Source organism: Sorex fumeus, unplaced genomic scaffold, assembly GCF_029834395.1.
Source record: "Sorex fumeus unplaced genomic scaffold, SorFum_2.1 ptg000003l, whole genome shotgun sequence".
Classification (NCBI taxonomy): Eukaryota; Metazoa; Chordata; class Mammalia; order Eulipotyphla; family Soricidae; genus Sorex; species Sorex fumeus.
The window spans coordinates 41683057-41707290 of NW_026606060.1; the positions used below are offsets into that span (position 1 = coordinate 41683057).

The 24234-nt window shown below is 40.3% G+C and overlaps 1 protein-coding gene across 1 annotated transcript in view; it reads right to left on the reverse strand.

The window, feature by feature from the left end:
- The window catches only part of CEP83 (centrosomal protein 83), a 165170-nt gene that overhangs the window by 78104 nt on the left and 62832 nt on the right, over positions 1–24234 (reverse strand). The window contains exons 2-5 of the mRNA XM_056116235.1: positions 11612–11885; positions 10378–10528; positions 4363–4455; positions 2127–2258 (exon numbers count right to left, since the gene is read on the reverse strand). Coding sequence (XP_055972210.1) covers positions 2127–2258; positions 4363–4455; positions 10378–10528; positions 11612–11784 — 549 coding nt within the window. The 5' untranslated portion in view covers positions 11785–11885. The remainder of the gene's footprint in view (positions 1–2126; positions 2259–4362; positions 4456–10377; positions 10529–11611; positions 11886–24234) is intronic.

Consider the following 24234-nt stretch of genomic DNA (forward strand, 5'->3'; position numbering starts at 1 on the left):
CAAGAAGAAGAAACAAGAAACTTTAAGCTTACCTGAAAGGTTAAGTATTCTATAGTGTTCTACTAAAGGTTTCTGAGCTTCTACTATGGCTTCTTAGCTAGCTATATAACTTCATATTTCTAAGAAAGTTTATAAAAAGAAATTTGGGGGTGGGGATTTTGGGTCACACTTGGCAGTGCTCAAGGTTTACTACTTAGTCTGTGCTCAGGGAATCACTCTTGGCGGCGCATGGAAGACCACATTTAGTGCCACGGAATATGAACTGGGGTTGGCTGTGTGCAAGGAAAGAACCTTATCCCCTGTACTATATATCATGAAAATTAATAACGCCATTGACCTTAAATATTTAAATAATATTTATGTTTTTTAAAAATAATTGATTAGTGATCAAATTTCAGATGCAGGTTTTAAGAAAACAAAAAAGCTAAGAAACTAGAGAATACAAACAACCATTACTAGATAGACACTTTATTTATTATTATTATTTTTTGCTTTTTATGTCACACCCGGTGATGCACAGGGGTTACTCCTGGCTCTGCACTCAGGAATCACCCCTGGTGGTGCTCAGGGGACCATATAGGATGCTGGGAATCAAACTTGGGCCGGCCATGTGCAAGACAAATGCCCACCCGCTGTGCCAGTGCTCCATCCCCCAGATGTACATTTTAAAGTCAAAGAACAAAATAAAGCACAGATATTCTTAACCTCAAGTTACTCTTCAATATACTAAATCTGTATTTCAGACTAGAAATTGTCATCATTCCATTTTTCATAAGAAAGTTTTTTATGCAGTTGCTTTTAGTGTCATAATTACAGCTTCAAAACCTTTAATAATGATAGAATGTTTGGCCAACTAGTTGTTGGATGGTCCCTATTTAGTGAGGCAACTTCAAATTATTGGTAATTTTAAACTTAGAAATCTGGGTTGGGATAGCTCAATTCTATTGTTAATGGTGTTTGCTGACTTCTAGTGAGACTTTAGACAAATCATTTGTCTTGGCTTCAGCATCCTTATTAAACAGAATATAAAGAGGCATGCTCCATCTCACTGACTGTTCCTTTATAAGTAAGGGATATGTCATGTGAATAAATACTTAACACAGCAATATTTTAAAGAAAAAGATTACTGTTAAGTATTTATAATTTTCTGGCACTCTTTTTTTGGGGGGTACTGTGCTCAAACCCAAGGCCTTACACATATGAAGCATGCCCTCTGTGACTGAGGTTCATCTCTAGCCCCTATTACTCCAAAATTCATACAGTATCTTACATATCAAACAACTGTGGAATAACTTGCTTATTTATAAAAATAAATAAATTTGATTCAACAAGTAATTTGGATTTTGGTGGAGGGCTTGGGCCACAGTCATCTATGCTCAGGGTTTATTCCTGCTCTGTACTCAGGAATCACTACTGACAGTGCACAAGGGACCATATGCATGGCTGGTTTTAAATCCATGGTCAGCTTCATAAAAGCAAGACCTAGAGGCCAAAGAAGTAGTAGAGCTGGTGAGGCATTTGTCTTCATGCAGTTGACCTGGGTTCAATCCCTGGCATCCCATTTGGTCCTCCGAACACTGCCAGGAGTGATTCTTGACTTCAGAGCCAGGAATAACCCTTGAGCACTGCTGGGTATGATCCAAAAACAAAAACAAACAACAACAACAAAAAGACAAGCACCTACCTAAACCCCTACACTCTCTCTGAATATATTTTAATTACTGCTTCCAGATAACAAGAGTGCATTAAATATATAATGTATATTTATTGGTATATTGACTGTCCCTCAAGACTACAGACACCAATCTATTTTTATAAATTCAACTAAGGATTATTTATTATTTGATAACTTAAACATAAAATTAATTCTAATTTGGGGTTTACAAAAACATCTAAAAACTAAATTTTATTGACTAAAACAGTCTTTCCCAAAGGGAATAATTCCTGAGGTGTTAGACAGATACAGGAAGCAACAACTAAGGAAGTTTTCTGTTCAGTTGCTTTAAGTAGGAAGATTCCAAAGGAACAATGAATACTTTGCTTCTGAAATAGGGGCACAGGCCAAAAAAGTGTAAGAACCTTTGAACTAGAAGAGTAACAACTTACAATTATAAATAATCACTCACCTCCGATTCATATTTTATTTTTTCTTCTTCTAAGAGTCGTGCAAATTCTTCTTTCTGGTGTTCAAATTCTGATTTAAGAAATGTATGTTCATAGCGCAGCTTATTATACTCAGCTCTATACTTTTCTACCTCCTAAATTAAAAGATTGAAATTTATCACAAATTTATACATTAAAACTTTACTCAGCCCAAACATAACTTTCACAAATAAAATTTTTGTGTTATACTAAGAGCCAACCTAAAGTAAAAATTCCAATGTATGTATAAATGAGCTTTGGAAAAGTTCTCAGAACAAGACTCCAAGTGTATTAGTTGAATTCCTGAAAGGGTACCAGGTACCAATAAGACCAGTTAGATTAATATTAACCAATTTCCTCACTCTAATAAAAATGCATAGCATGTCAAAAGTTTTGACTTTTGGGCAAAATAAAAATGGTACTTAAGAATGTATCACACCTTTCAAAATAGACTTCCAAAACTAATTCTGTCATATAAAATGCATCCTAAGAGCCAGAAGATTAAACTCAAAGTAGAGAAGAGACTATTTGAATGCTTAGTACACAACTTATGATTCAATAAAATATTATGATAGTACAACACACCAATCTGGAGGATGTGTGCATATCAACTCTTCTAGTTAACTGGGAATGTATACGATATCTTGATAGTTTTCAATCCTCCTTTTTAATTCTACAAAGTTGGTAAGATCCTGAGTCTCAGAAATAAGAATGTACACATAAGAGCAAAAAGATGCAAGAGACATAATTTCAACATGAAACATGAAATTAAGAAATAAAGCACACTTCAGAAAATACTCAATTCATTGTACATCTTCATTTAGGAGATCACTCTTCTGAGTCAGTTTAAAAATCCAGAAAATAGTTTCCAAGACTTTGTCAAAGAAGGCCATATGAAAAGGTCACCATATTGCTTAACAATATTTCAATAAACAACAGAGAACACGTAACAGCTGTTACCCTACAGGCCAATGTGTTATTAGGTTATGGCATCTACACTTGTGAACTACGTTCTACAACCTTCATACAATGGCATCAAATTTCTCAAAACATGTTCCCATCATTCAGCAGCACACACAACTGTACTTAATTTTGATTTTTAAACGCTTTTAACTTAAAAGTAAATCTAAGATTTACACATGAATCTAAGTGTAAGAAATAAGATACAAACCTTTTTGATTTCTATCCAAAAAATTAAATCTACTTAACTTTGTAACATACCAGGAGGATATTCAAAAGATAACTCTGTCAAGTCAGTAAACCGTTTATAAAGGAGGACTTCACAACTGTGATAAGTGGCATCAGTCTCACTAGCTTTCTGAGGTGATCCATTTAAGAGGACAAAGTTCACTTAGACATATAAGTCCTGTATGTTATATAAGGAAATATATAAAATGTATCTGACATGTTTGATATGTCAGCTTTACCTATCCCCTTAACATAGTTGCCAGCATATTTATTACTGTTATTTTTACCTATCCCACTTATTGAATACAGTCATACTGAGCCAATATTTCAAATAATGAGATTAAGAAAAACTGGTAAGATTTTTACTTTTCTAAGGTTGTATAAAATTCATTCTCTCATTCAACACATACTGAACAGCTGTTGCATGCTACGCACTATTTTAGACAACTAGAATATATCAGTGAACAAAACAGGTAAAAGTTCTCGCATGCAACGTACATTTGAGAAGTGATTTAAAAAAGAAGAAAAAGCACAATAAATAGTATAAGACATATTAAAAAGCTAAGCACTAGAGAAAACAGAAAAAGTAGCCTCAAAACCCTTGACTACCAAGCTTCCTGACTGAATGAGGAGTTGAGGAGTCAATGCTAAAGAGTAATAGAAAAGGCAGAGGATTAATCAAAGTAGGTATCATTGAGCAGAAAATCAGTAAAAGCTTAGATGAAGCAGTTGGCCAAGAATATATCAAAGGAGAATCCTCAGGGCAGAAGAAACAAAGGCTTTTGAACTACAGCATTTCTGGAGTGCCAAAGTGCCAGTTCAACGCAGAGCGAAGAAGGGAGGTTAGAAAGGTAATACTCTCATGAAGCCTCACGGGCCTCACAGGAATCTGAGTAAGGAAAGGAAAGGCTTGAGAGTACTTTAGAGAACTACTATAGAGTTTTTGAGTAGGGAAATGATGCTTTCCACAAAGCCCTTAAGAGCAGCATGAAGATAAATGCATATAAAATTCCTTCTATATAAAGTACTTACTTCATCTAGATTTCTAAACTGTTCTCTCATTGGAGTTTCTAATTCTTGTTGTATCTGGGCTCTTAATAATTCCAATTTTTGTGGAGTTAATACCTAAATGGAGATTAATACAAATAGTTCTCAATATAAATAATATTAGAACAAAAGTTTACCAAATTTCAAAGCCTCTCTAATTATAATCACAGAATTCAATTTACAGATTTCACAATTTATCTAAGTTTACACTAGATATTATAAAAATAGAACCATCATTTAAAATATGTTAAGCACATCAATTTCAAGCATTCAGATGTCAAAATTTCCATAAACATAAGGTAAAAACAATCACTATTATTATTATTAGAAATTACTATTTGCAGCTAAAATTATGTTGGACACAATAGTTTATAGTGTTTTTGAAAATAAATAAAATAAAGGTGTAATAATTTGCCATACCACAGAGAATTCTTCAGATTTACTTTCAATCCCAAAAGGGTGATTTTTACTCTGTCCATCAAAACTAATATAGGCTCCTTTCTGTTACTCTTTCTGATATACCTCACATTTCAGTAAGTAAATGTGGATGGAAGTTCTTTAAGGACATAAAGAATGTTTATAAACCATGGTATTTCCAATACCTCACACTACTATCTGGCACAGAATAACCACTCTATTGTATCTTTAATAAAGGAACAAATACAAATGTCTACCTTGTATTGATATTAATATTTGAAAATTAAGTGTATTGAATAATTTATTCATTAGTATCTCAAATGTTCTTATGTTTTACAGAAAGTCTATACCTGTCTTTCTCAAAGTACACACAATGACACCCTACAGGAAAGGGGGGGGGGCACTGAAACAATCCAGGGGGCAGTAGTAGCTTTAGGTACAACTGACAGGAGCTTTCTCCAAATTTACCTAAAGAAAGCAGATTTCCAGAGGAGAGGGAAACTGAATGACCTTTTTTCCCTGAAGAAGTGGCAACCAGGTCAAATAAATTTGGGACCCTGATTTATACTATATTTAAAGAACTGTGCAGAATTCTATAAATCTACATACCATAACTACCTTATGTACATTACTTATTTAGTGCCCATAACAAATCACTATATGGCTGCATTATTATCCCATTCTTTTACAGAAACTAAAACATATGTGAAGTCTAACTTTCTAACGATCAAAAAAATTTACTAACAGTCAATTTTACCATAAATTCAAATGCTCATATGAAACATAACTCATACATATAGTAAGTACAGAACAGGCAATATGGGGCCAGGGAAGTAACTTTAGTGATAGAGCAGACACCTAGCACAGCATCCCAAACAACGCTAGATGTCACCCTGGTGGCCCCTAAGCATTACCAGGCATAGTTCCTTCTAAAACAAAACAAATCAGCACAGACTTACCTAATAATTGCTAAAGAACAGAGAGGATACGTTGGACAGAAAGAATACCATTTTGAGAAACAAAATCTTCAGGACAATCCAAAACCAAAGAATCCATAAACATTTTAAATTCCCTGTAGGAAAAGTGTTAGCTGACAGTGGGTGAAGGCCTGGGGATGTGAGACTCAGTAGTACTGCACATATGCTGCAACCCTGCAGCTGGAGCCCAATCCCGGCACCACCCCCCAAGCCGAGCTCTTGCCACTCTGATCCACAGTGTCATAACAAAGTATGTGAGCTCTGATATGCCACAAATAGTGTGTGCAAATACAACTGAAGTCTGCAACGGAGAGTAAAACAACCAAAAGTCTGGAACCACCTGGTCAAATGAAAGGAAAGGAGGGGTAGAAAGGAAAAGATGTAGTTTTTCTTTAAAAATATTAGAAGAAATACACTTGGTATGATACCAACATACACAAAAGAATAATAATAAAATAGGTAAGTTTGTGTGAGTTTTGTGATCTATAAAGTGTCTAATACCCTCCCCCCTCACCCCCACTTTTTTTAGGTCCTTAATCAACAACCACCCCTGTAGCCTTCTTATCTAAATAACTTGATGGTATGGCCTAGAGCTGAGCTGGACGTCTCTAAGCTGTGGCAACAACTGCCCTATGATAGAGGAGTTCACAAAACTTCCTCTAGGACAATCACTAGAAGTCCAACTACTGTGTGCTGGAAATAAACACCTATCAATGGCTGATGGAGTACTAAGGCCTACCTTTACACTCTCCAGAAGTAACTCTTAGGATTAAATCCCAGAGTTACTTAAATCAGATACATAATCCAGGAGCACTCATTCATCTCCCTGAGGAAATTTGTGAAAGACAGATTACCTGTGCACAGTGGTGACTGAACAAATAGCAGGTTCAATTTAAAAGACATCCTTCCTAGCAGTGGAAGCATTATAATGGGTAGAACACTTGCCTTGCAAGTGGCCAACAGAGGTTTGATCCCAGACATCCGGGATGGTCCCAAGCACTAAAAGGAATAGTTGCTGAGTGCAGAGCCAGGAATAACCCCTAAGCATTGCCAGGTTTGGCCAAAAAGAAAAAAATAAAAAAGACTGATCCCGATAATCTTGATGAAACTTGGCTTAAATATGGCATCAATCTAATAATCTATCTTATTTCCTAATGATCGTATAAAAAAAAAAAAAGAACTCAGAGAATAAAAATCTATCCTTCTCTGTGCCCCATCCCCTTATATGTCTCCTCCTCTCTCAATATATATTCACCAGAAGCAAAATTAGAGGCTCTTTTACATGCCACTTTAGGAGGAAATTATGTTGTCAGACTTCTAATAGAATGTTGCCACAATCTCAAAAGAAAGTTACAAAAATGTTTTATCATGTAACAGTCCACATGTCATTACCTATATTTAATCTATAAAACCAAACTGTAACACCCGTCATATTAAGAATATATAATAAACCAGTATTTTTTCAAAGAATGCTTTAAGAGGGAAAATTTTTGTGCCAGAGATCCTTAACAAATTAATAAAAGAAACTTAGTAACAGATTTTCTCTGAGCATCCTAGTAGCTAAATAAAAGGTAAAACATACTGGGCTATATAATTTTCATTACCTGACAGAGAAAAACTTTAACTTTTTGGTAAAACAATTTTTATTAGAAATCTTTAAAATGGATGCCAATTTTAAAGAATCCCTTTTTAATCAACTTTATAACAATATAACAAAAATGAACATGATCTAACTGCATCATGTTAAAGAACCATTAGTGCTTCTTAATTTACTTCTATGGTCTAGGTACTATTATTACTTCCATTTACTACAACTTCACAGGTAATATAGAAATATTCTTTAAGTGAATGTCTTTTAAAACTTTTTCTATTAAACCTAGAGGGGTGATATTAAATCTTAACTCATAAAAGGAATTCTGCTGGTAGACAATACAAGTATTTTAAAAATAATAATCTTTTCTAAAACTTCCTGAAACATTTCTGAACTTACTTTTTTAATTAATTACATTCAATTCAAAATTTGTGCAAAATGCAAATATCAGCTAAAGCAAATAAATTGCTTCAATATGTGTGGTATGTATATGTATATGTATGCAAATATTTGCTTATTTTTGCCAGGTAATTATTACACAGAAACAAGGTGTGTTTATCTTGTTTCTGTGTAATGTTTATGTTGAAAAACAAAAACTTTACCAGATAAACTGTATTTGTCAGTAAACACATCAATGTTATCGATATAGAAATGTCCTAAGTTACATTCTTTAAAGCAAAGGAACAGTACAAGAACCAACAGGAAGACGACAGAGGAAATAATTTCATTATGAAAAAAAAATTTTTTAGCTTTCCTGAAACATTTTTTTCTGGAAACATTTTTCTTAAATGGAACTGGATCACTTTAAGAGTTCATTAGCTTCTCTAACACTGAAAGTACCAAGGCAGAGAATAAAGAATTCTGTACCAAAGATATTCCAGAAGGAACTCTGCTTTGGGTACTATTATTAGTTCCTTAAAGCTGCTAAAACAAAATACCACAGACTGGGAAGCTTAAAACAACAGGAATGTATTGTCTCAGCTCTGGGGGTTGGAAGTCCAAATCAAGGTGTCAACAAGGCTATATTCCCTCTGGAAACTTCACTGCCTCCTCGAAGCTTCTGGTGGTGTGCCAGCATTACACAGCTGCAGCACGAAATCACTCTCCTGTCACCATAGGGCTTTCCCCATGGCCATCCCCAGTCATCCAGCCACAAGGGTATTTCTGTCTTGATCTATTTTCTCTTCTAAGAACATAAATCATATTGGATTAAAAATCAAATTTACTCCAGTGTGACCACATCTTAATTAATTATACTTGCCAAGATCCTATTCCCAAAAAAGAGTCACATTCCAAGATAATGGGAGTTATATCTGCAACATAACTTTTTTTTGGAAACACAATTTAGCTTATACTTGATATTTAAAAGAATCCGATGATTATCAACTCTTTAGCTTTAGGTACATAAGAAAGAAGTTCTAGGTACAGATGAGATGGGAAGTATAGTATTTTTTATTAATAGAACAATTCCAATTCATTCATTTATTCTATCTATTTGTGTTATCTCACAAATATAGTAGCTAGACACTGCTATGAATACTGGAGATGCACTAAGAGTGTCTGCCTTTGGGGCTGGAGTGACAGCACAGCAAGGCAGGTGTTTGCCTTGCATTCACAGAGCCGGGGTCGATCCTCAACATCCCATATGGTCCCATGATCAACCTGTTTAATAGCATCATGTACAAAATGACACTATGAAAGTAAGACCTCAACCATAAAACTTTTGTTACAGTATACTGTACCTAATTTACAAAGTAAACTGTCATAGGTATTATGTAGGTACAGGAGAAAAAAAAACAGTATTTATAGGGTTTAATATTATTCTTAATTTCAGACATCCACGGAGGGAATCCACTCACATGCCCCATAGTAAAGGGTATTACCGAGAACAACATATTCAGCATTTATAATGATTTACTATGTGCCAAATACTGTACTAATGCACTAGTCGTCACAATAACCCCTACTAAGTAAAAGATTGTATTCTCTTTGCCACATGAAAAACTAAGAAATAGCTACTTGGTGAAGACAAGAATATCATCTTCCTGGTCAAGTGGTGCCAGCGATAAAACCTGGGCATTTCACCAGCTTGCATGTGCTCAGTCCACTGAACTCTCTCCCCAGTGATCTGATATTTATGCTTATTTATATATAAACTTAGAAATTACCTTTGACATATTATGTTACTTTTATGGTGTATTTTAAAGAAGCACCTTACAAATCACCGTTGGGGCTAAAGAGATAGCTCAAAGGGCTGAAGCATATACTCTGCATGTGAAAGCCCCAGATTAGATCCCTGGCACCATATGGTCTCCATGGTCTGCTACTTGGAGGTCCCCCACCTCTAAAATCACTATCAAGATTTTTTTTTCCAGTTTAATTTCCCTTGTGATACTTAAGGAAACTCAATATTTTCTTAAATAATTCTGAAATTATTTTTTTATTGGAGATGAGAAGGGTTTTCCAACCTGGGAATCCAACAGTGCTCCCAAGGCCCAGGAGCCACTACCTGTGATTATCAGCCAGCTGGGCTGCTGGTTCAATGTAAGGGTCCAAGGATTCAGTGCTACTTGGGCCATGCAGTGCCAAGGATAACCTGGACCATTCTGGTAGTGCTCAGGAGGCACCACAGCTGTTGCCAGAAATGTGAGGGGAACTTGGCATTAAACCAGGGTTGGATACATGCAAGACATGTGTCCTGTACTCTATCACCACTTTAATTCTTAATTTTTGTCATTTCAAAATCTTGTTTTACCTGAAATTATTCTGAATAGCATAAAATATTATTTAAATCAAAATAGGAACTACATAAAAATTAAACTGAGAGTTTTAAAGCTAAATTCTATATGCTAATTAACACTTTAAACTATATGAAAGAAGATTAAATCATAACACCTGGAGATACAGCAAAAAAAACACCTAAAGAATAGACTTTAAAAAATTAAGAAATTTATTGAAACTACTTCCACTAAATATCTAAGTGCTCTTATAATCAAATCAAATACATTTTATTACCTGCAGCTTCACTTCTTCTAAGTTTTTAGTTTTTTCTACTAATTCCCCTCTTAATTCTTCAAGCAGCAACTGAAATTTTTCCTGGTTAGTTTGCTTTTCACTTAATAGGCGTTTCAGTTCATTTTGTGATTTCACATATTCATCTTGCAACCTGATTTAAAAAAAATTAAATTTTAAATATCCTTTACTAATTTCATTACTTAATGTAATTTCAACCAACATTAAAAAACAATATGACTACCATACATTCAATTAAACTAGTAAATACCACTTTTGGTGAAGTAAATACCGTTTTTGTTTCCTGGGTGGCCCAACATGATGCTCAAGGTTTTCTTCTGGATCTGTGCTCAGGGATTGCTCCTGGCAGGGTTCCGGGAATCATATGTGGTGCCAAGGATCAAACCCAGGTCAGACACATGCAAAGTAAATGCCCTACCTGTGTACTATTGCTTCAGCCCATAAATACCTATTTGTAGAGTTTCATTTCATTATTAACTTTTTCTGAATGCAATTTTACTCTAAAGGGGGAAAAATGCCACCTGGCTACATTTAATTTTATGCCCTGACACTTTCAAAACAAAGCACTAATTCATTCATAATCTACTATCATGCCATGTTTGAATAAAGTCTTTTTTTAATTATTATTTTTTGGTTTTGGAGTCACACTCAGTAGTGCTCAGGGCTTCTTCCCTGGCTATGCACTCAGGAATCATTCCTGGAAGGATGCAGGGGACCATATGGGTGCTGAGGATTGAACCTGGGTCTACCACTTGCAAGGCAAGAACCCTAACTGATTATATATATATATATAAAGGCCCTCCCGTTGATCGTCGATTTGCTCGAGCGGGCCCAGTAACGTCTCCACTGGAGACTTTGTTGTTACTGTGTTTGGCATATCGAATACTCTCGGTAGCTTGCCGGGCTCTCCGAGAGGGGCGGAGGAATCGAACTCGGGTCGGCCATGTTGGCTGCTTGTAAGGTGAACGCCCTACCCGCTGTGCTATCGATATATGGCTATATCTGGCTCCTGAATCAAGTAATTTTAAAGCAAATATTTTATAGTATTTAAACGTTTTAAATGTGTACAAAGCAAAATAACAAACTTATACTACATGATTATATATATATATCACTGAACTCGGGTCGGCCAAGTTAGCTGCAAGGCAAACACCCTACCTGCTGTGCCATCGCTCCAGCCCATATATAATCAAGTCCCTAGCCTTAAGTTATTTACCTTGTGTGGTCAGCTTTCAGAGTCTGATAATTAGTTTTATGATGTTCACATCGTAATCTTTCATCAATTAACATTTTTTGAAACTCAGACTGGGAACTTGTCAAGCCACTGTCTCCACCAGGAGGGAAAATGGTGGGAAAAGTGTCCATATTTGTAAGAGAGCTGACAACCATGTAAAAACAAATTCTTGCTTTCTTATTGTCCCAGATTTCTTTCCAAGAGTATTTTCCAATTCCTTTTCACTAAGACAGAATCTCAGGAAACCAACTTATACCTGTACAAAGAAAAATACTTAATTAGTAATCAGTGAGCAACAAAATATATAAACATAAATATTTATTTTTTATTAGTTCTCCTTATCTATTCTTGAACAAAATCAAAATTTCAGATTTTCAACCTTTTATAAAACAATTAAAAAATAAAGTCGACTCATTCTTTAACAAATGTTAATTCCACTGAAAGCTTCTCTTTATAAGATCACATCTTCAAGTATTAGCCTAACTAAAAGTATGGACTTCTCCAAGTTAGGTACATGGATTCACAAATTACAGGTATTTACCAAAGTAAGAGTGAATTCTAAAATAAAACCCATACTCAAATCAGAAGAAAAGTCATCTACAATTAGATGAGTAGCTGGGGAGAATCATAGTCTTCACAAAGATGACCTTAAGCAAACAACTCCATCTATGATAAATGCTACAGAGGGTATTTTATTTGAACTGCATTCAGGCTACAAATTCAGATGAGAAATCAGTCAACACATAAATATTGATCACCTCCTATGTCTTATGAACTGTGTAAAGAAGAGGAATCTAAATTAGCTATCTCCAAAAGTGCTGACCCAGGATTATGAAAATAAGTTGTATATAGATGCAAAAAAATGAGTGTTCATATTATAAATAATTAAAAGCAAATTTTACACAAATTGGCTCTGACCCTTTTAATGTATTTTTTCAAAAGTACTCTCTCTATATATTTTTTTCCTCCTAAAAACCTCCCCCTTAGTCATGCATTATCAAATAGTTTATCTTTTCTTTTCTTTTTCTTTTAAATAGGTTTCTTTTGGGGGGGGGAGGGGTCCTAAACTGGCCAGTGTCCAGAGCTTACTTCTGGGTCAGAGTTCAGGACTATACGTGATACCAGGATTGGGGGATTGGGGTCTGGGGGATCATATGTGATGCCAGGGATTGAAACCAGTTCAACTATGTACAAGACAAGCACTCTACCCACTGTACTACCCCTTCAGTCCTGTCTTATCTTTTCTTATAAGAAAAAAAAAATCCTTAAGACTATAACTAAGCAGTCATTAACAGTACTGTCTAACTTGCAATACATCATTTCTAATAAATGAGTATGATATCTTCATAAGAAGAAAAACTAAAAGGGAGTTCTCCTGGTTTCCTGCAAATCTAAATTGATAGAGGAGGAAAGACCATCAAGGATGCTATGTTCCTTACTCTTACTTTGTATGTGCAGAACATCCTGTTTGTATCAGATGCCACACCGTTTTTCTGCCAAGAGTCTACATTTGCCATAGAGTGAATTGGATCATGAAATTAACTTGTGATTTTAATTCTGCTCTTTGATTCAAGTGTTTTGGATTTTTCTCCTGTTAAGCCACAAGCAGCAGTGCTCAGGGGCTATTCTGGACTCAGTGCTTAGGGAGCCATATGGTGTCAAGGATCAAACCTATAACTCCTGATGCAAATTTTGTACTCCAGCCCATTCAGCTATTTCCCTGGCGCTCCAAGTTAACTGTTTTGTTATGGGGGCCCATATTCGGGTATAGCACTTGTAGCACTGTCCTCCAGTTGTTCAACGATTTGCTCAAGCGGGCACCAGTAATATCTCCATTGTGAGACTTGTTACTGTTTTTTGGCATATCAAATACGCCACGGAGAGCTTGTCAGGCTCTGCTGTGCAGGCAGGATATTCTTGGTAGCTTGCTAGGCTCTCTGAGGGACAGAGGATTCGAACCCAGGTCAGTCGCGTGCAAGGCAAACACTCTACCTGCTGTGCTATCACTCCAGCCCATTTGACTATATTCAAAGCTTATTCCTTCCTCTGTGTTCAGGGATCACTCTTGGTAGTGTTCAGGGAACCATATGCAGTGCTGGAGATTGAACCAGAGTCTGCCATGAGCAAGGCAAGCACTACTGTACCACCTCCCTGACACTCCAAATTAATTTTTCAGGAATAAAATCATATGCTTCTCTCATACTTTCAAATAATGTCACCAAAGGCCATAATAGCTTTAATTAACTAATAACTTAATTATCTTAGAAAAACAACAAAAGTACTATTCTATGCCATATGTAAAAGAAAAAAATCTGAGCTAAAATGAATATATTATTAGTCCCATTAACTTGAGTAAATATTCTCAATGACTTTCAAATATAAGTTAAGGCTGGGACATAGCTCAGAAGTCAGGAATGCATACCTTGCATGCACACAGCCCCAAGTTCAATGCATGGATCCCAGCATCACCAGACTGAGTCCTGGAGGTGCGAACACCACTAGGCCCAGTAATATACTATCTGGAAGAGTACTGCTGGCAGAGCACTGCTGAGAGAAGGCCCAGCTTCCCTGAGCACTGCTTGAGAGGAAACACTCAATATCCATTCCCCAGCTGCCCTGGAGTGTTTTGTTTCATGGAAATATAATTCACACAGGCCTGAACATTTTGGGGAAATAAAGTTAAAATGCTCTATTTTAGTTCTTTTCAGTACTTCAGCTAACTTTAGCATGTCTCTTTTCAATCACCTCCATTACCATATACCTAATTCTAATCCCTAAGCAGACACATGGTATTTTGTCCCTAGTATTTTCCAAAGAGACTTTCTTTTATCCTACAAGGATGCTTGAAGCCTACTACCTTCTAGTAACATATTCATTTTAATGATGGAGAGGTAAAATAAACTATAACACATCACTCGTAAGTACCACACCCCAAAACAAGGTATACCCCCCCATCCTCACCAAAAATAACCATACTGCTAACTGCACGTTTATACAAAAATCAATACTAACCTCTCTGGAAATTTAGCTATATTACTATGATAAATCTGCTTATAACTTAGTTCAATTCTAAGATTTTTTCCTATGAAAAAACTGAATGAGTATCTAAAATAACTTTGAACATTAACTTTCACTGCAGTATCATTTTGGAACTCTCATTCACTGCTAGTAGAAATGTCTGGTTAAATGCCTGTGGAAAATAGTATGAAAACTTCTCATAAAAGTAAGAAGAGTTAGCTGATGACCCAGCAATGGGTATCAGGAATCTAACAGGGAGAGCTGACTGCAAGGCAAACTCTTTACTGACTGTAGTATCGTTCTGGCCCTGGAAAAACCATCTACACTAAGTTATGAGCACTAGCTGCATTTGTCAATTTTTTAAAAACTTTCTCCTTTAGGTATATTTAATTATCACAAAATAATTATCTTCCTGTTTATACTGTAGCACTGTAGCACTGTCCTCCCATTGTTCATTGATTTTCTCCAGCAGGCCCAGTAACGTCTTCATCGTGAGACTTGTTGTTACTGTGTTTGGCATATTGAATACGTCACGGGTAGCTTGCCAGGCTTTGCCCTGCGGGCGAGATACTCTCGGTGGCTTGCCGAGCTCTCCGAGAGGGGTGGAGGAAATGCAGAGGAATCGAACCTGGCTCGGCTGGCTGGCCGCCTGCAAGGCAAACACCCTACCGCTGTGCTATCACTCCAGCCCCTGTTTGTACAAGTCATCAAAATCTTAATGAGTTTTATATCTGTTTTAAAACATTTTGAATGTATAATATTAAATTCTCCAGTTGAGTGGTAATCAAGTTATCAGTGATAATATTGGGAAGCCTAGTTGTATTAATCCTCCAATAGTAAAACTCTTTCTCAGATCTTCAAAAGTAGTTCTGAGCCAGAGGTAGCAGAGGGTTAAAGCTGTATGTAGCCAACCTGGGTTTGATCCAGAGCATTACATATAAGGCCTAAGCACTAACAGGGGTGGCCCCAAAACAAATAAAAATGTTCCACTATTCTATATTCAGGGTTTCAAAAAAGAAGTGCTACATTTTGTGAAGGGTACTCAGTGGCTTTAAGGGCCACTCCAAATAAGCAGTACTCTGCCTGTCTGTGTAGCCCTAGCAGTTCAGATTTGGGCCTAGTGTTATGGTACTTCTAGAGTGCTGGGGGCCATCAGTGCCACATCCAACAGAGCTCAAGGGCCACCTCAGCTTCTTCAAGAGGTGATGGGGAGGGCCATGCAGTGCCAGAGAATCAAACTGGAGTGCAGTTGCTGGAGTGCACTGGCTAATGCTGTACTGAGTATTGCTGAAGAGCATTGTCAGAGTACACTGCAGTCCTTTGAGTGATCTCCCCAATCCAACAGCTGCTATATTTTTAATACTAATCAAAAAAAATGGACTTAGCTAAAACCAAAACCCTAACTTAATCCCTTAAACACCAAAGAAAATATAGTCTATTTCTTATACAAAAAAGTATTAAGAGTTTGTGTTGCCAGTGACAAAATACTAGACAATTGAAATCAAGCCTCCTGCTCTGAAGACAGTAACACGTATTTTAAAAATTTGCTTGAACATGTTGGAAGGCTAGAGAGTAAATATATTTACTGAGACAGTAACAGGTGAGGGTGTGAATGTTGAACAAGACAGACATCTGGGACCATCATTCCCCAGAGAAGCAGCTAGGAAATTGATTTTGAAGACTCTCTGCAGGCACTCAAAAAGAGAAAAATGAACCAGCATCTAAGGAAGGAGTTCTGGAAATATTCATCATTTAAGATAAAAACTTTAAAGGGAGCTCCTTAGGAAAAAGAAATTAGTAATTCAGAAAAAGAAATATATTACTAAAAAGTGTTACAAAAATATTTTACAGATAAATATATGGCACACACAAAAAACCCTCAAGCCCATTAAGACAAGGCATCATAATATGAATAAAAGTCACAAGAAACACTAGATATACAAGGATCTCACTAGTCGTGTTAGCAATGATTCTAAAAGAAACTTGTCATTCTGTTTACCTGGCAATATAAAAACGGTTAAGAATGTTGTGAGAAAATTAAAAACCATAAAATGAAGTCAACAAACATGCTAGAACTGGAAAGTATAATAACTAGAAGTCCTGAACATTACACACATGACATACATAATATAACTCTGATTAATGGAAACTAGAAGCAGACTGGCTAAGGAGCTCAGGACATAAGAACCAACACAGCACTGAGTTCCCTGGGTTTCCCCTCACACTGCCCAACTTGAAATCCCAAAAGCTAACAAAAGGTTGAGACCAATGGTGTTTCACTAATAAAAATTTAAAAAAAAAAAGAATTCAGACCAAAAGATGTATGAACAAAAGCCTACTTGTTCTCTAGCCTAGTGTTCTTCAACCTTTAAACATCTGCAGACCAGTCCACAAATCGGCAATTATAACCAATGCAGTTTATCAGTAGTTTTCAGCCTTTCTACAACTGTGGACAGGTGGTTTAGAATGCTGAATTAGCAAACCCCGCAATGTCAACAAACCCTGAGACGAGATTACTAGAACTGTGATTTAATACTACTAAATGGGAAGGGAGTGGGAACATCAGAGGGAGCCTCGCTGGTGGTGGGCATGCTGAAGCAGCACAAGTATAAAATGACGATATTGGTACATTATAAAAAATGTCAGGTTCCAAATGGAAAGCCTTGGACCCAGGTCTCTGAGAGATCCCTACTCACGGACCCCAGCCCCTAGATTAGGGATTCCCCCCATCTGATTTCATCTCTAATTCACTGGACCTAGGTGTGTGCTTCTGGGGCACTGGGACCCCACCTAACAACCCACCTCACCACAGCCAGGATCCAGATGGAAAATCTTGGACCTAGGACCCTGAGAGCTCCCTTCTTGTCAACAGGTCAAGGAGTCACCTCATCTGATGTAAAACATTAATTCTGCTAGGCCATCTTTGAAGCGTTCAGCATAAGAGAAGGAACACATGGAGGGTGCGGGATCCCGGAGGAAAAAAAAAAGAAAAAACAGGTTCCAAAAAGAGCCGAGAGCACCGGCAAGTTCCAGATGGAGTAGGCGCCGCATCCCGCCTCCCCCAGATGGAACCCTGGTGACCAGAAGCCTCTACAAACACAGCTCAAGTATGCGGGAACGAGGACTTTTTCTCAAATCTGCCGGACTACACTTCCCAGGTAACCTCTGATTCCGGAAGTCACGCCCACAGCCCGCCTCCCAGCGCCATCTTTGAAGCGTTCAGCATAAGAGAAGGAACACATGGAGGGTGTGGGATCCCGGAGGAAAAAAAAAGAAAAAACAGGTTCCAAAAAGAGCCGAGAGCACCGGCAAGTTCCAGATGGAGTAGGCGCCGCATCCCGCCTCCCCCAGATGGAACCCTGGTGACCAGAAGCCTCTACAAACACAGCTCGAGTATGCGAGAACTAGGACTTTTTCTCAAATCTGCTGGACTACACCTCCCAGGTAACCTCTGATTCCGGAAGTCACGCCCACAGCCCGCCCCCCAGCGCCATCTTTGAAGCGTTCAGCATAAGAGAAGGAACACATGGAGGGTGCGGGATCCCGGAGGAAAAGAAAAAAGAAAAAACAGGTTCCAAAAAGAGCCGAGAGCACCGGCAAGTTCCAGATGGAGTAGGTGCCGCATCCCGCCTCCCCCAGATGGAACCCCGGTGACCAGAAGCCTCTACAAACACAGCTCGAGTATGCGGGAACAAGGACTTTTTCTCAAATCTGCTGGACTACACCTCCCAGGTAACCTCTGATTCCGGAAGTCACGCCCACAGCCCGCCCCCCAGCGCCATCTTTGAAGCGTTCAGCATAAGAGAAGGAACACATGGAGGGTGCGGGATCCCGGAGGAAAAAAAAAAGAAAAAACAGGTTCCAAAAAGAGCCGAGAGCACCGGCAAGTTCCAGATGGAGTAGGCGCCGCATCCCGCCTCCCCCAGATGGAACCCTGGTGACCAGAAGCCTCTACAAACACAGCTCGAGTATGCGGGAACGAGGACTTTTTCTCATCTCTCTATATACAAAGTGATCAATGAGAAGTAAACCACCCAATCTTTCTCCCTGAAAATCAGAGTTAAGTTTGGAGCATGGCCACAGCCCCAGAAACACAAGGACTTAATGCAGAAACCAGCAGCTTAGAGCAGAAAAGTGAACGGACGATGAGTTAACCCAGGCCATCATTTCTGCCCAGAGGGGAAAGGGTGTTGCCCCATTCGCCCTCTCTTCTCTGGAAAGAAGGATGGCGGCCGCATGGGAGCCTTGTGGACAGCAGGTATGAGCCGGGGGTGTGGGGGGCGACTAAAACTTCACGAGAAGGGGGGCATTCCGGTCCGTCCTTCAGGCCCTACCGAGGTCAACAGTTGCCCCCCACGAGCGGCTCCCCAGCACGGCCACAGTCCCAGAAGCACAAGGACTTAATGCAGGACCCGGCAGCTTGGAGCAGAAAAGTGAAAGGACTATGCGTTAATCCAGGCCATCAAGTCTGCCGGAGGGGAAAGGGTGTTGCCCCATTCGCCCTCTCTTCTCTGGAAAGAAGGATGGCGGCCGCATGGGAGCCATGTGGACAGCAGGTATGAGCCGGGGGTGTGGGGGCGACTAAAACCTCATGGGAAGGGGGGCGTTCCGGTCCGTCCTTCACGCCCTACCGAGGTCACCAGTTGCCCCCCACAAGCGGCTCTCCAGCACGGCCACAGCCCCAGAAGCACAAGGGCTTAATGCAGAACCCAGCAGCTTGGAGCAGAAAAGTGAAAGGACTATGCGTTAATCCAGGAAATCATTTCTGCCCAGAGGGGAAAGGGTGTTGCTCCCTTCCGCCCTCCTCCCTCTAGAAAGAAAGATGGCGGCCACATGGGAGCCTTGTGGACAGCAGGTATGAGCCGGGAGTGTGGGGGCGACTAAAACCTCATGGGAAGGGGGGCGTTCTGGTCCGTCCTTCACGCCCTACCGAGGTCACCAGTTGCCCCCCACGAGCGGCTCCCCAGCACGGCCACAGTCCCAGAAGCACAAGGACTTAATGCAGAACCCGGCAGCTTGGAGCAGAAAAGTGAAAGGACTATGCGTTAATCCAGGCCATCAAGTCTGCCGGAGGGGAAAGGGTGTTGCCCCATTCGCCCTCTCTTCTCTGGAAAGAAGGATGGCGGCCGCATGGGAGCCTTGTGGACAGCAGGTATGAGCCGGGGGTGTGGGGGCGACTAAAACCTCATGGGAAGGGGGGCGTTCCGGTCCGTCCTTCACGCCCTACCGAGGTCACCAGTTGCCCCCCACAAGCGGCTCTCCAGCACGGCCACAGCCCCAGAAGCACAAGGGCTTAATGCAGAACCCAGCAGCTTGGAGCAGAAAAGTGAAAGGACTATGCGTTAATCCAGGCAATCATTTCTGCCCAGAGGGGAAAGGGTGTTGCTCCCTTCCGCCCTCCTCCCTCTGGAAAGAAAGATGGCGGCCACATGGGGGCCTTGTGGACAGCAGGTATGAGCCGGGGGTGTGGGGGCGACTAAAACCTCATGGGAAGGGGGGCGTTCTGGTCCGTCCTTCACGCCCTACCGAGGTCACCAGTTGCCCCCCACGAGTGGCTCTCCAGCACAGCCACGGCCCCAGAAGCACAAGGACTTAATGCAGAACCCAGCAGCTTGGAGCAGAAAAGTGAACGGACTATGCATTGATCCAGGCCATCAAGTCTGCCGGAGGGGAAAGGGTGTTGCCCCATTCGCCCTCTCCTCTCTGGAAAGAAAGATGGCGGCCACATAGGAGCCTTGTGGACAGCAGGTATGAGCCGGGAGTGTGGGGGCGACTAAAACCTCATGGGAAGGGGGGCGTTTCGCTCCGCCCTTCACGCCCTACCGAGGCCACCAGTTGCCCCCACGAGCGGCTCTCCAGCACGGCCACAGCCCCAGAAGCACAATGACCTAATGCAGAACCCAGCAGCTTGGAGCAGAAAAGTGAAAGGACTATGCGTTAATCCAGGCAATCATTTCTGCCCAGAGGGGAAAGGGTGTTGCTCCCTTCCGCCCTCCTCCCTCTGGAAAGAAAGATGGCGGCCACATGGGAGCCTTGTGGACAGCAGGTATGAGCCGAGGGTGTGGGGTCGACTAAAACCTCATGGGAAGGGGGGCGTTCTGGTCCGTCCTTCACGCCCTACCGAGGTCACCAGTTGCCCCCCGCGAGCGGCTCTCCAGCACGGCCACGGCCCCAGAAGCACAAGGACTTAATGCAGAACCCAGCCGCTTGGAGCAGAAAAGTGAACAGACTATGCATTGATCCAGGCCATCAAGTCTGCCGGAGTGGAAAGGGTGTTGCCCCATTCGCCCTCTCCTCTCTGGAAAGAAAGATGGCGGCCACATGGGAGCCTTGTGGACAGCAGGTATGAGCCGGGAGTGTGGGGGCGACTAAAACCTCATGGGAAGGGGGGCGTTTCGCTCCGCCCTTCACGCCCTACCGAGGCCACTGGTTGCCCCCCGCGAGCGGCTCTCCAGCACGGCCAGGACTCCAGAACACAGAAACCAATTTCTTAACTATCTGACTTTCAGTAGAAATACTTCCAGGGTCAATAGGTAAAAGAGCAGAAATCCAAAACCAACATTTAATTCTTGAACCCAGCCGTAGAAAGCAAATCACTTCACAATGCTTTTTCAGCATGTCTGATTTGGGGGGGGGGGGGGTAAACTCTAAATAATAGTGGTGAATCTTTTATTGAAACAATGAATCTAATCAAAGCAGATAGAGTGTTAACTAGAATTCATCTGCCTCACAGGGACGGGGAGGGGTGGGGGGTGGGGTTTTATTGGGGTTCTTCATGGTAAAAAATAAGTATTGGTAAAGGGAAATGTGTTTGATATTTGCATGACTGAGACATAAACCTGAAAGCTTTGTAACCTTTCCCACAGTGATTCAATAAATAAATAAAAAAAAACATTAATTCTGCTAACAGGTCGTGGAGATTATTACTGAACACACTTCATATCGAAGCCAGCTGATGCAACAAACATACTTCGCGACCTTATACAGTTATGTAACTCAGTCAATTAAAGGGAGTGACTTCAAAACCCCTTTATCATAGTGTAAGAGTACTGCATGGTAAAGGAAATAATCTGAACAACAAGAGGAGCCCTCTGGTATAAACATATCAGTTCTTAATTAACTAGGAATTTAAACCTCCATTAACCCACATAAAGCTCAAAGAATAACGGGTAAACTAAGGAACCCAACTGCTGTGTCAGAGATAGAAATCCAGGCAAATTCTCAAGTCCATCAAAACTCTTGAGCCTGGTCTATGAGGAATCAACACTCACTACATTGGCAATTGAAATTAAACAAGCACTGGCCAGTGAAATTAAGCAATTACTAGATGAGAAATTCAACCAACTCAAGGAACAACTGATACAAAGGATGACAGACTCCATACAAAATGAACTAAAGAACACAAGAGCAAGCCATAGTAGCAGAATTGCACAGGAAAAGAACCATATAGACAAATTTAAAGACTAAATAGAAGGCAGCACTAATAGGGAACTGGCAAAAGAAAACCAAACACTGGAATGGAAAAGAACGTGAGGTACTTAATGTATAACCACAAGAGGAACAATCTGCAAATTACAGGAATACCAGAAGGAGAAGAAAACGGGTAAGGGGAAGAACAAGTCATGGGAGAGATCATAGCTAAGAATTGTCCCACTCTCTGTAAGGATGCTGATGTACAGATTCAAGAGGCCCAAAGAGTACTAAGTAAAATACACTCAACTAGAACAATGCCAAAACATAATCAAAATGGCAAGATCAGAGAGACTTCTTATAGCTTCTAGAGTGAAGAGAAACCTTAAATATAAGGGAAACAACAGATCTCATATAAAATCACAACAGATCGCATATAAAAAGTATAAGAGAGAAAAGAGTAGAATAAAACATATAAATAACCTACTAAATAAAACTTCCAACTAAGTCTACTACCCTGCAAAGCCTCATTCAGATAGGCGGAACGGAAAAAAAAAAACATTCTCAGATAAACAAGAGCTGAAAGTATTTGTGGTAACTAATGCACCTTGAATAAAATACTGAAAGACCAAAAACCAAACAGCCAAATGTAGAAGCAACAACCCTATACAGTAAAATAACAACACAGCACTTAATCACTTAATCACTTAACTTCCCGTTAGTCGTCGATTTGCTCGAGCGGGCGCCAGTAACGTCTCCATTTGTCCCTGTCGCGTGCTAGTGTAGCCCAATGGCATCTCTTCGCTCCGGGAACATGGAGGGCCTCAAACCGATCGTTCATGACCTTGACAAAGAAGTCTGACCATCTGGTAGGTGGGCGGCCACGCGGTCTCTTGACATCCCGTGGAATCCAATCAGTAACAGCTCTAGTCCAACGGTCGTCTTTAAATCTCATTACGTGACCAGCCCATCTGATTTTCGACACCTTGGCAAATGAGACAGCGTCCCTGATCCTTGATCGTCGACGGATGTCAGAACTCCGGATTCGTTCTCTCATTTGAGTGAAACGTGATATTCCAAGCATAGCTCTTTCTATTCTTCTTTGGGAGACCTGAATGGCGTTCTCATCTTGTTTGCGTAGGGCCCAGGTCTCTGAGGCATATGTTAATGCAGGAAGAACAGTGGAATCAAAGAGATGTGCCCGGAGCCGGAGGTTCTTCGTCCTCTTAGCTATTTCTTCGACGTTCTTGAAGGCGTTCCAAGCCGCTCTCTTCCTCCTGCGCAGCTCGGGTGCCAGGTCATTTGTCATGTTGACCTCTCGACCTAGGTACACATAGCTGTTGCATTCGGAGATGGTCGTTCCATTGAGAGCGAATGGGGCGTCAGGAACAAGGCTGTTTCTCATAAACATTGTCTTCGTAAGATTCAGCTGTAGTCCTACCTTTCCACACTCACGGTCAAAGTCGGCCAGCATTTGTGCCGCTTGGCTGATGTTTGGTGTTATTAAAACAATGTCATCAGCAAAGCGGAGGTGGTGTAGTTGCCGACCATCTATCTTCACTCCCATTCCTTCCCATTCCAGTCGTCGCATGATGTTCTCAAGGGTGGCACTGAAGAGTTTTGGTGAAATGGTATCACCCTGCCGCACCCCTCTCTTGACATCAACGATCACTTCTTTGTAGAATGGTGAGATCCTGGTAGTGAATCCGCAATACAGCTCACGGAGGATCCTGATGTATTGGGCTTGAATGCCCTGATTGGCTAGGGCTTCAATGACCGCTTCCGTCTCAACAGAATCAAAGGCCTTCTTTAAATCAATGAACGTTAAGCAGAGCGGCATCTTGAACTCCCGAGAAACCTCAATGAGTTTGGTTATCGTGTGGATATGGTCGATGGTGCTGAATCCTTTGCGGAACCCTGCTTGCTCACATGGTTGTCCTTCATCTAGTGTTCTGCCAATCCTATTCAGGATGACTCGAGTGAACAACTTGTAGATGACAGACAATAGGCAGATCGGGCGATAGTTGCCAATGTCATGGATGTCTCCCTTCTTGAACAGTAGTACGGTCCTGCTGGTTTTCCATTGAGATGGAACCTTGCATTCAGACAGGTAGCGAGTGAAGAGCCGAGCCAGTGTATTGATGAGTACTGACGGCAGGTTCTTCAGGTGTTCAGGT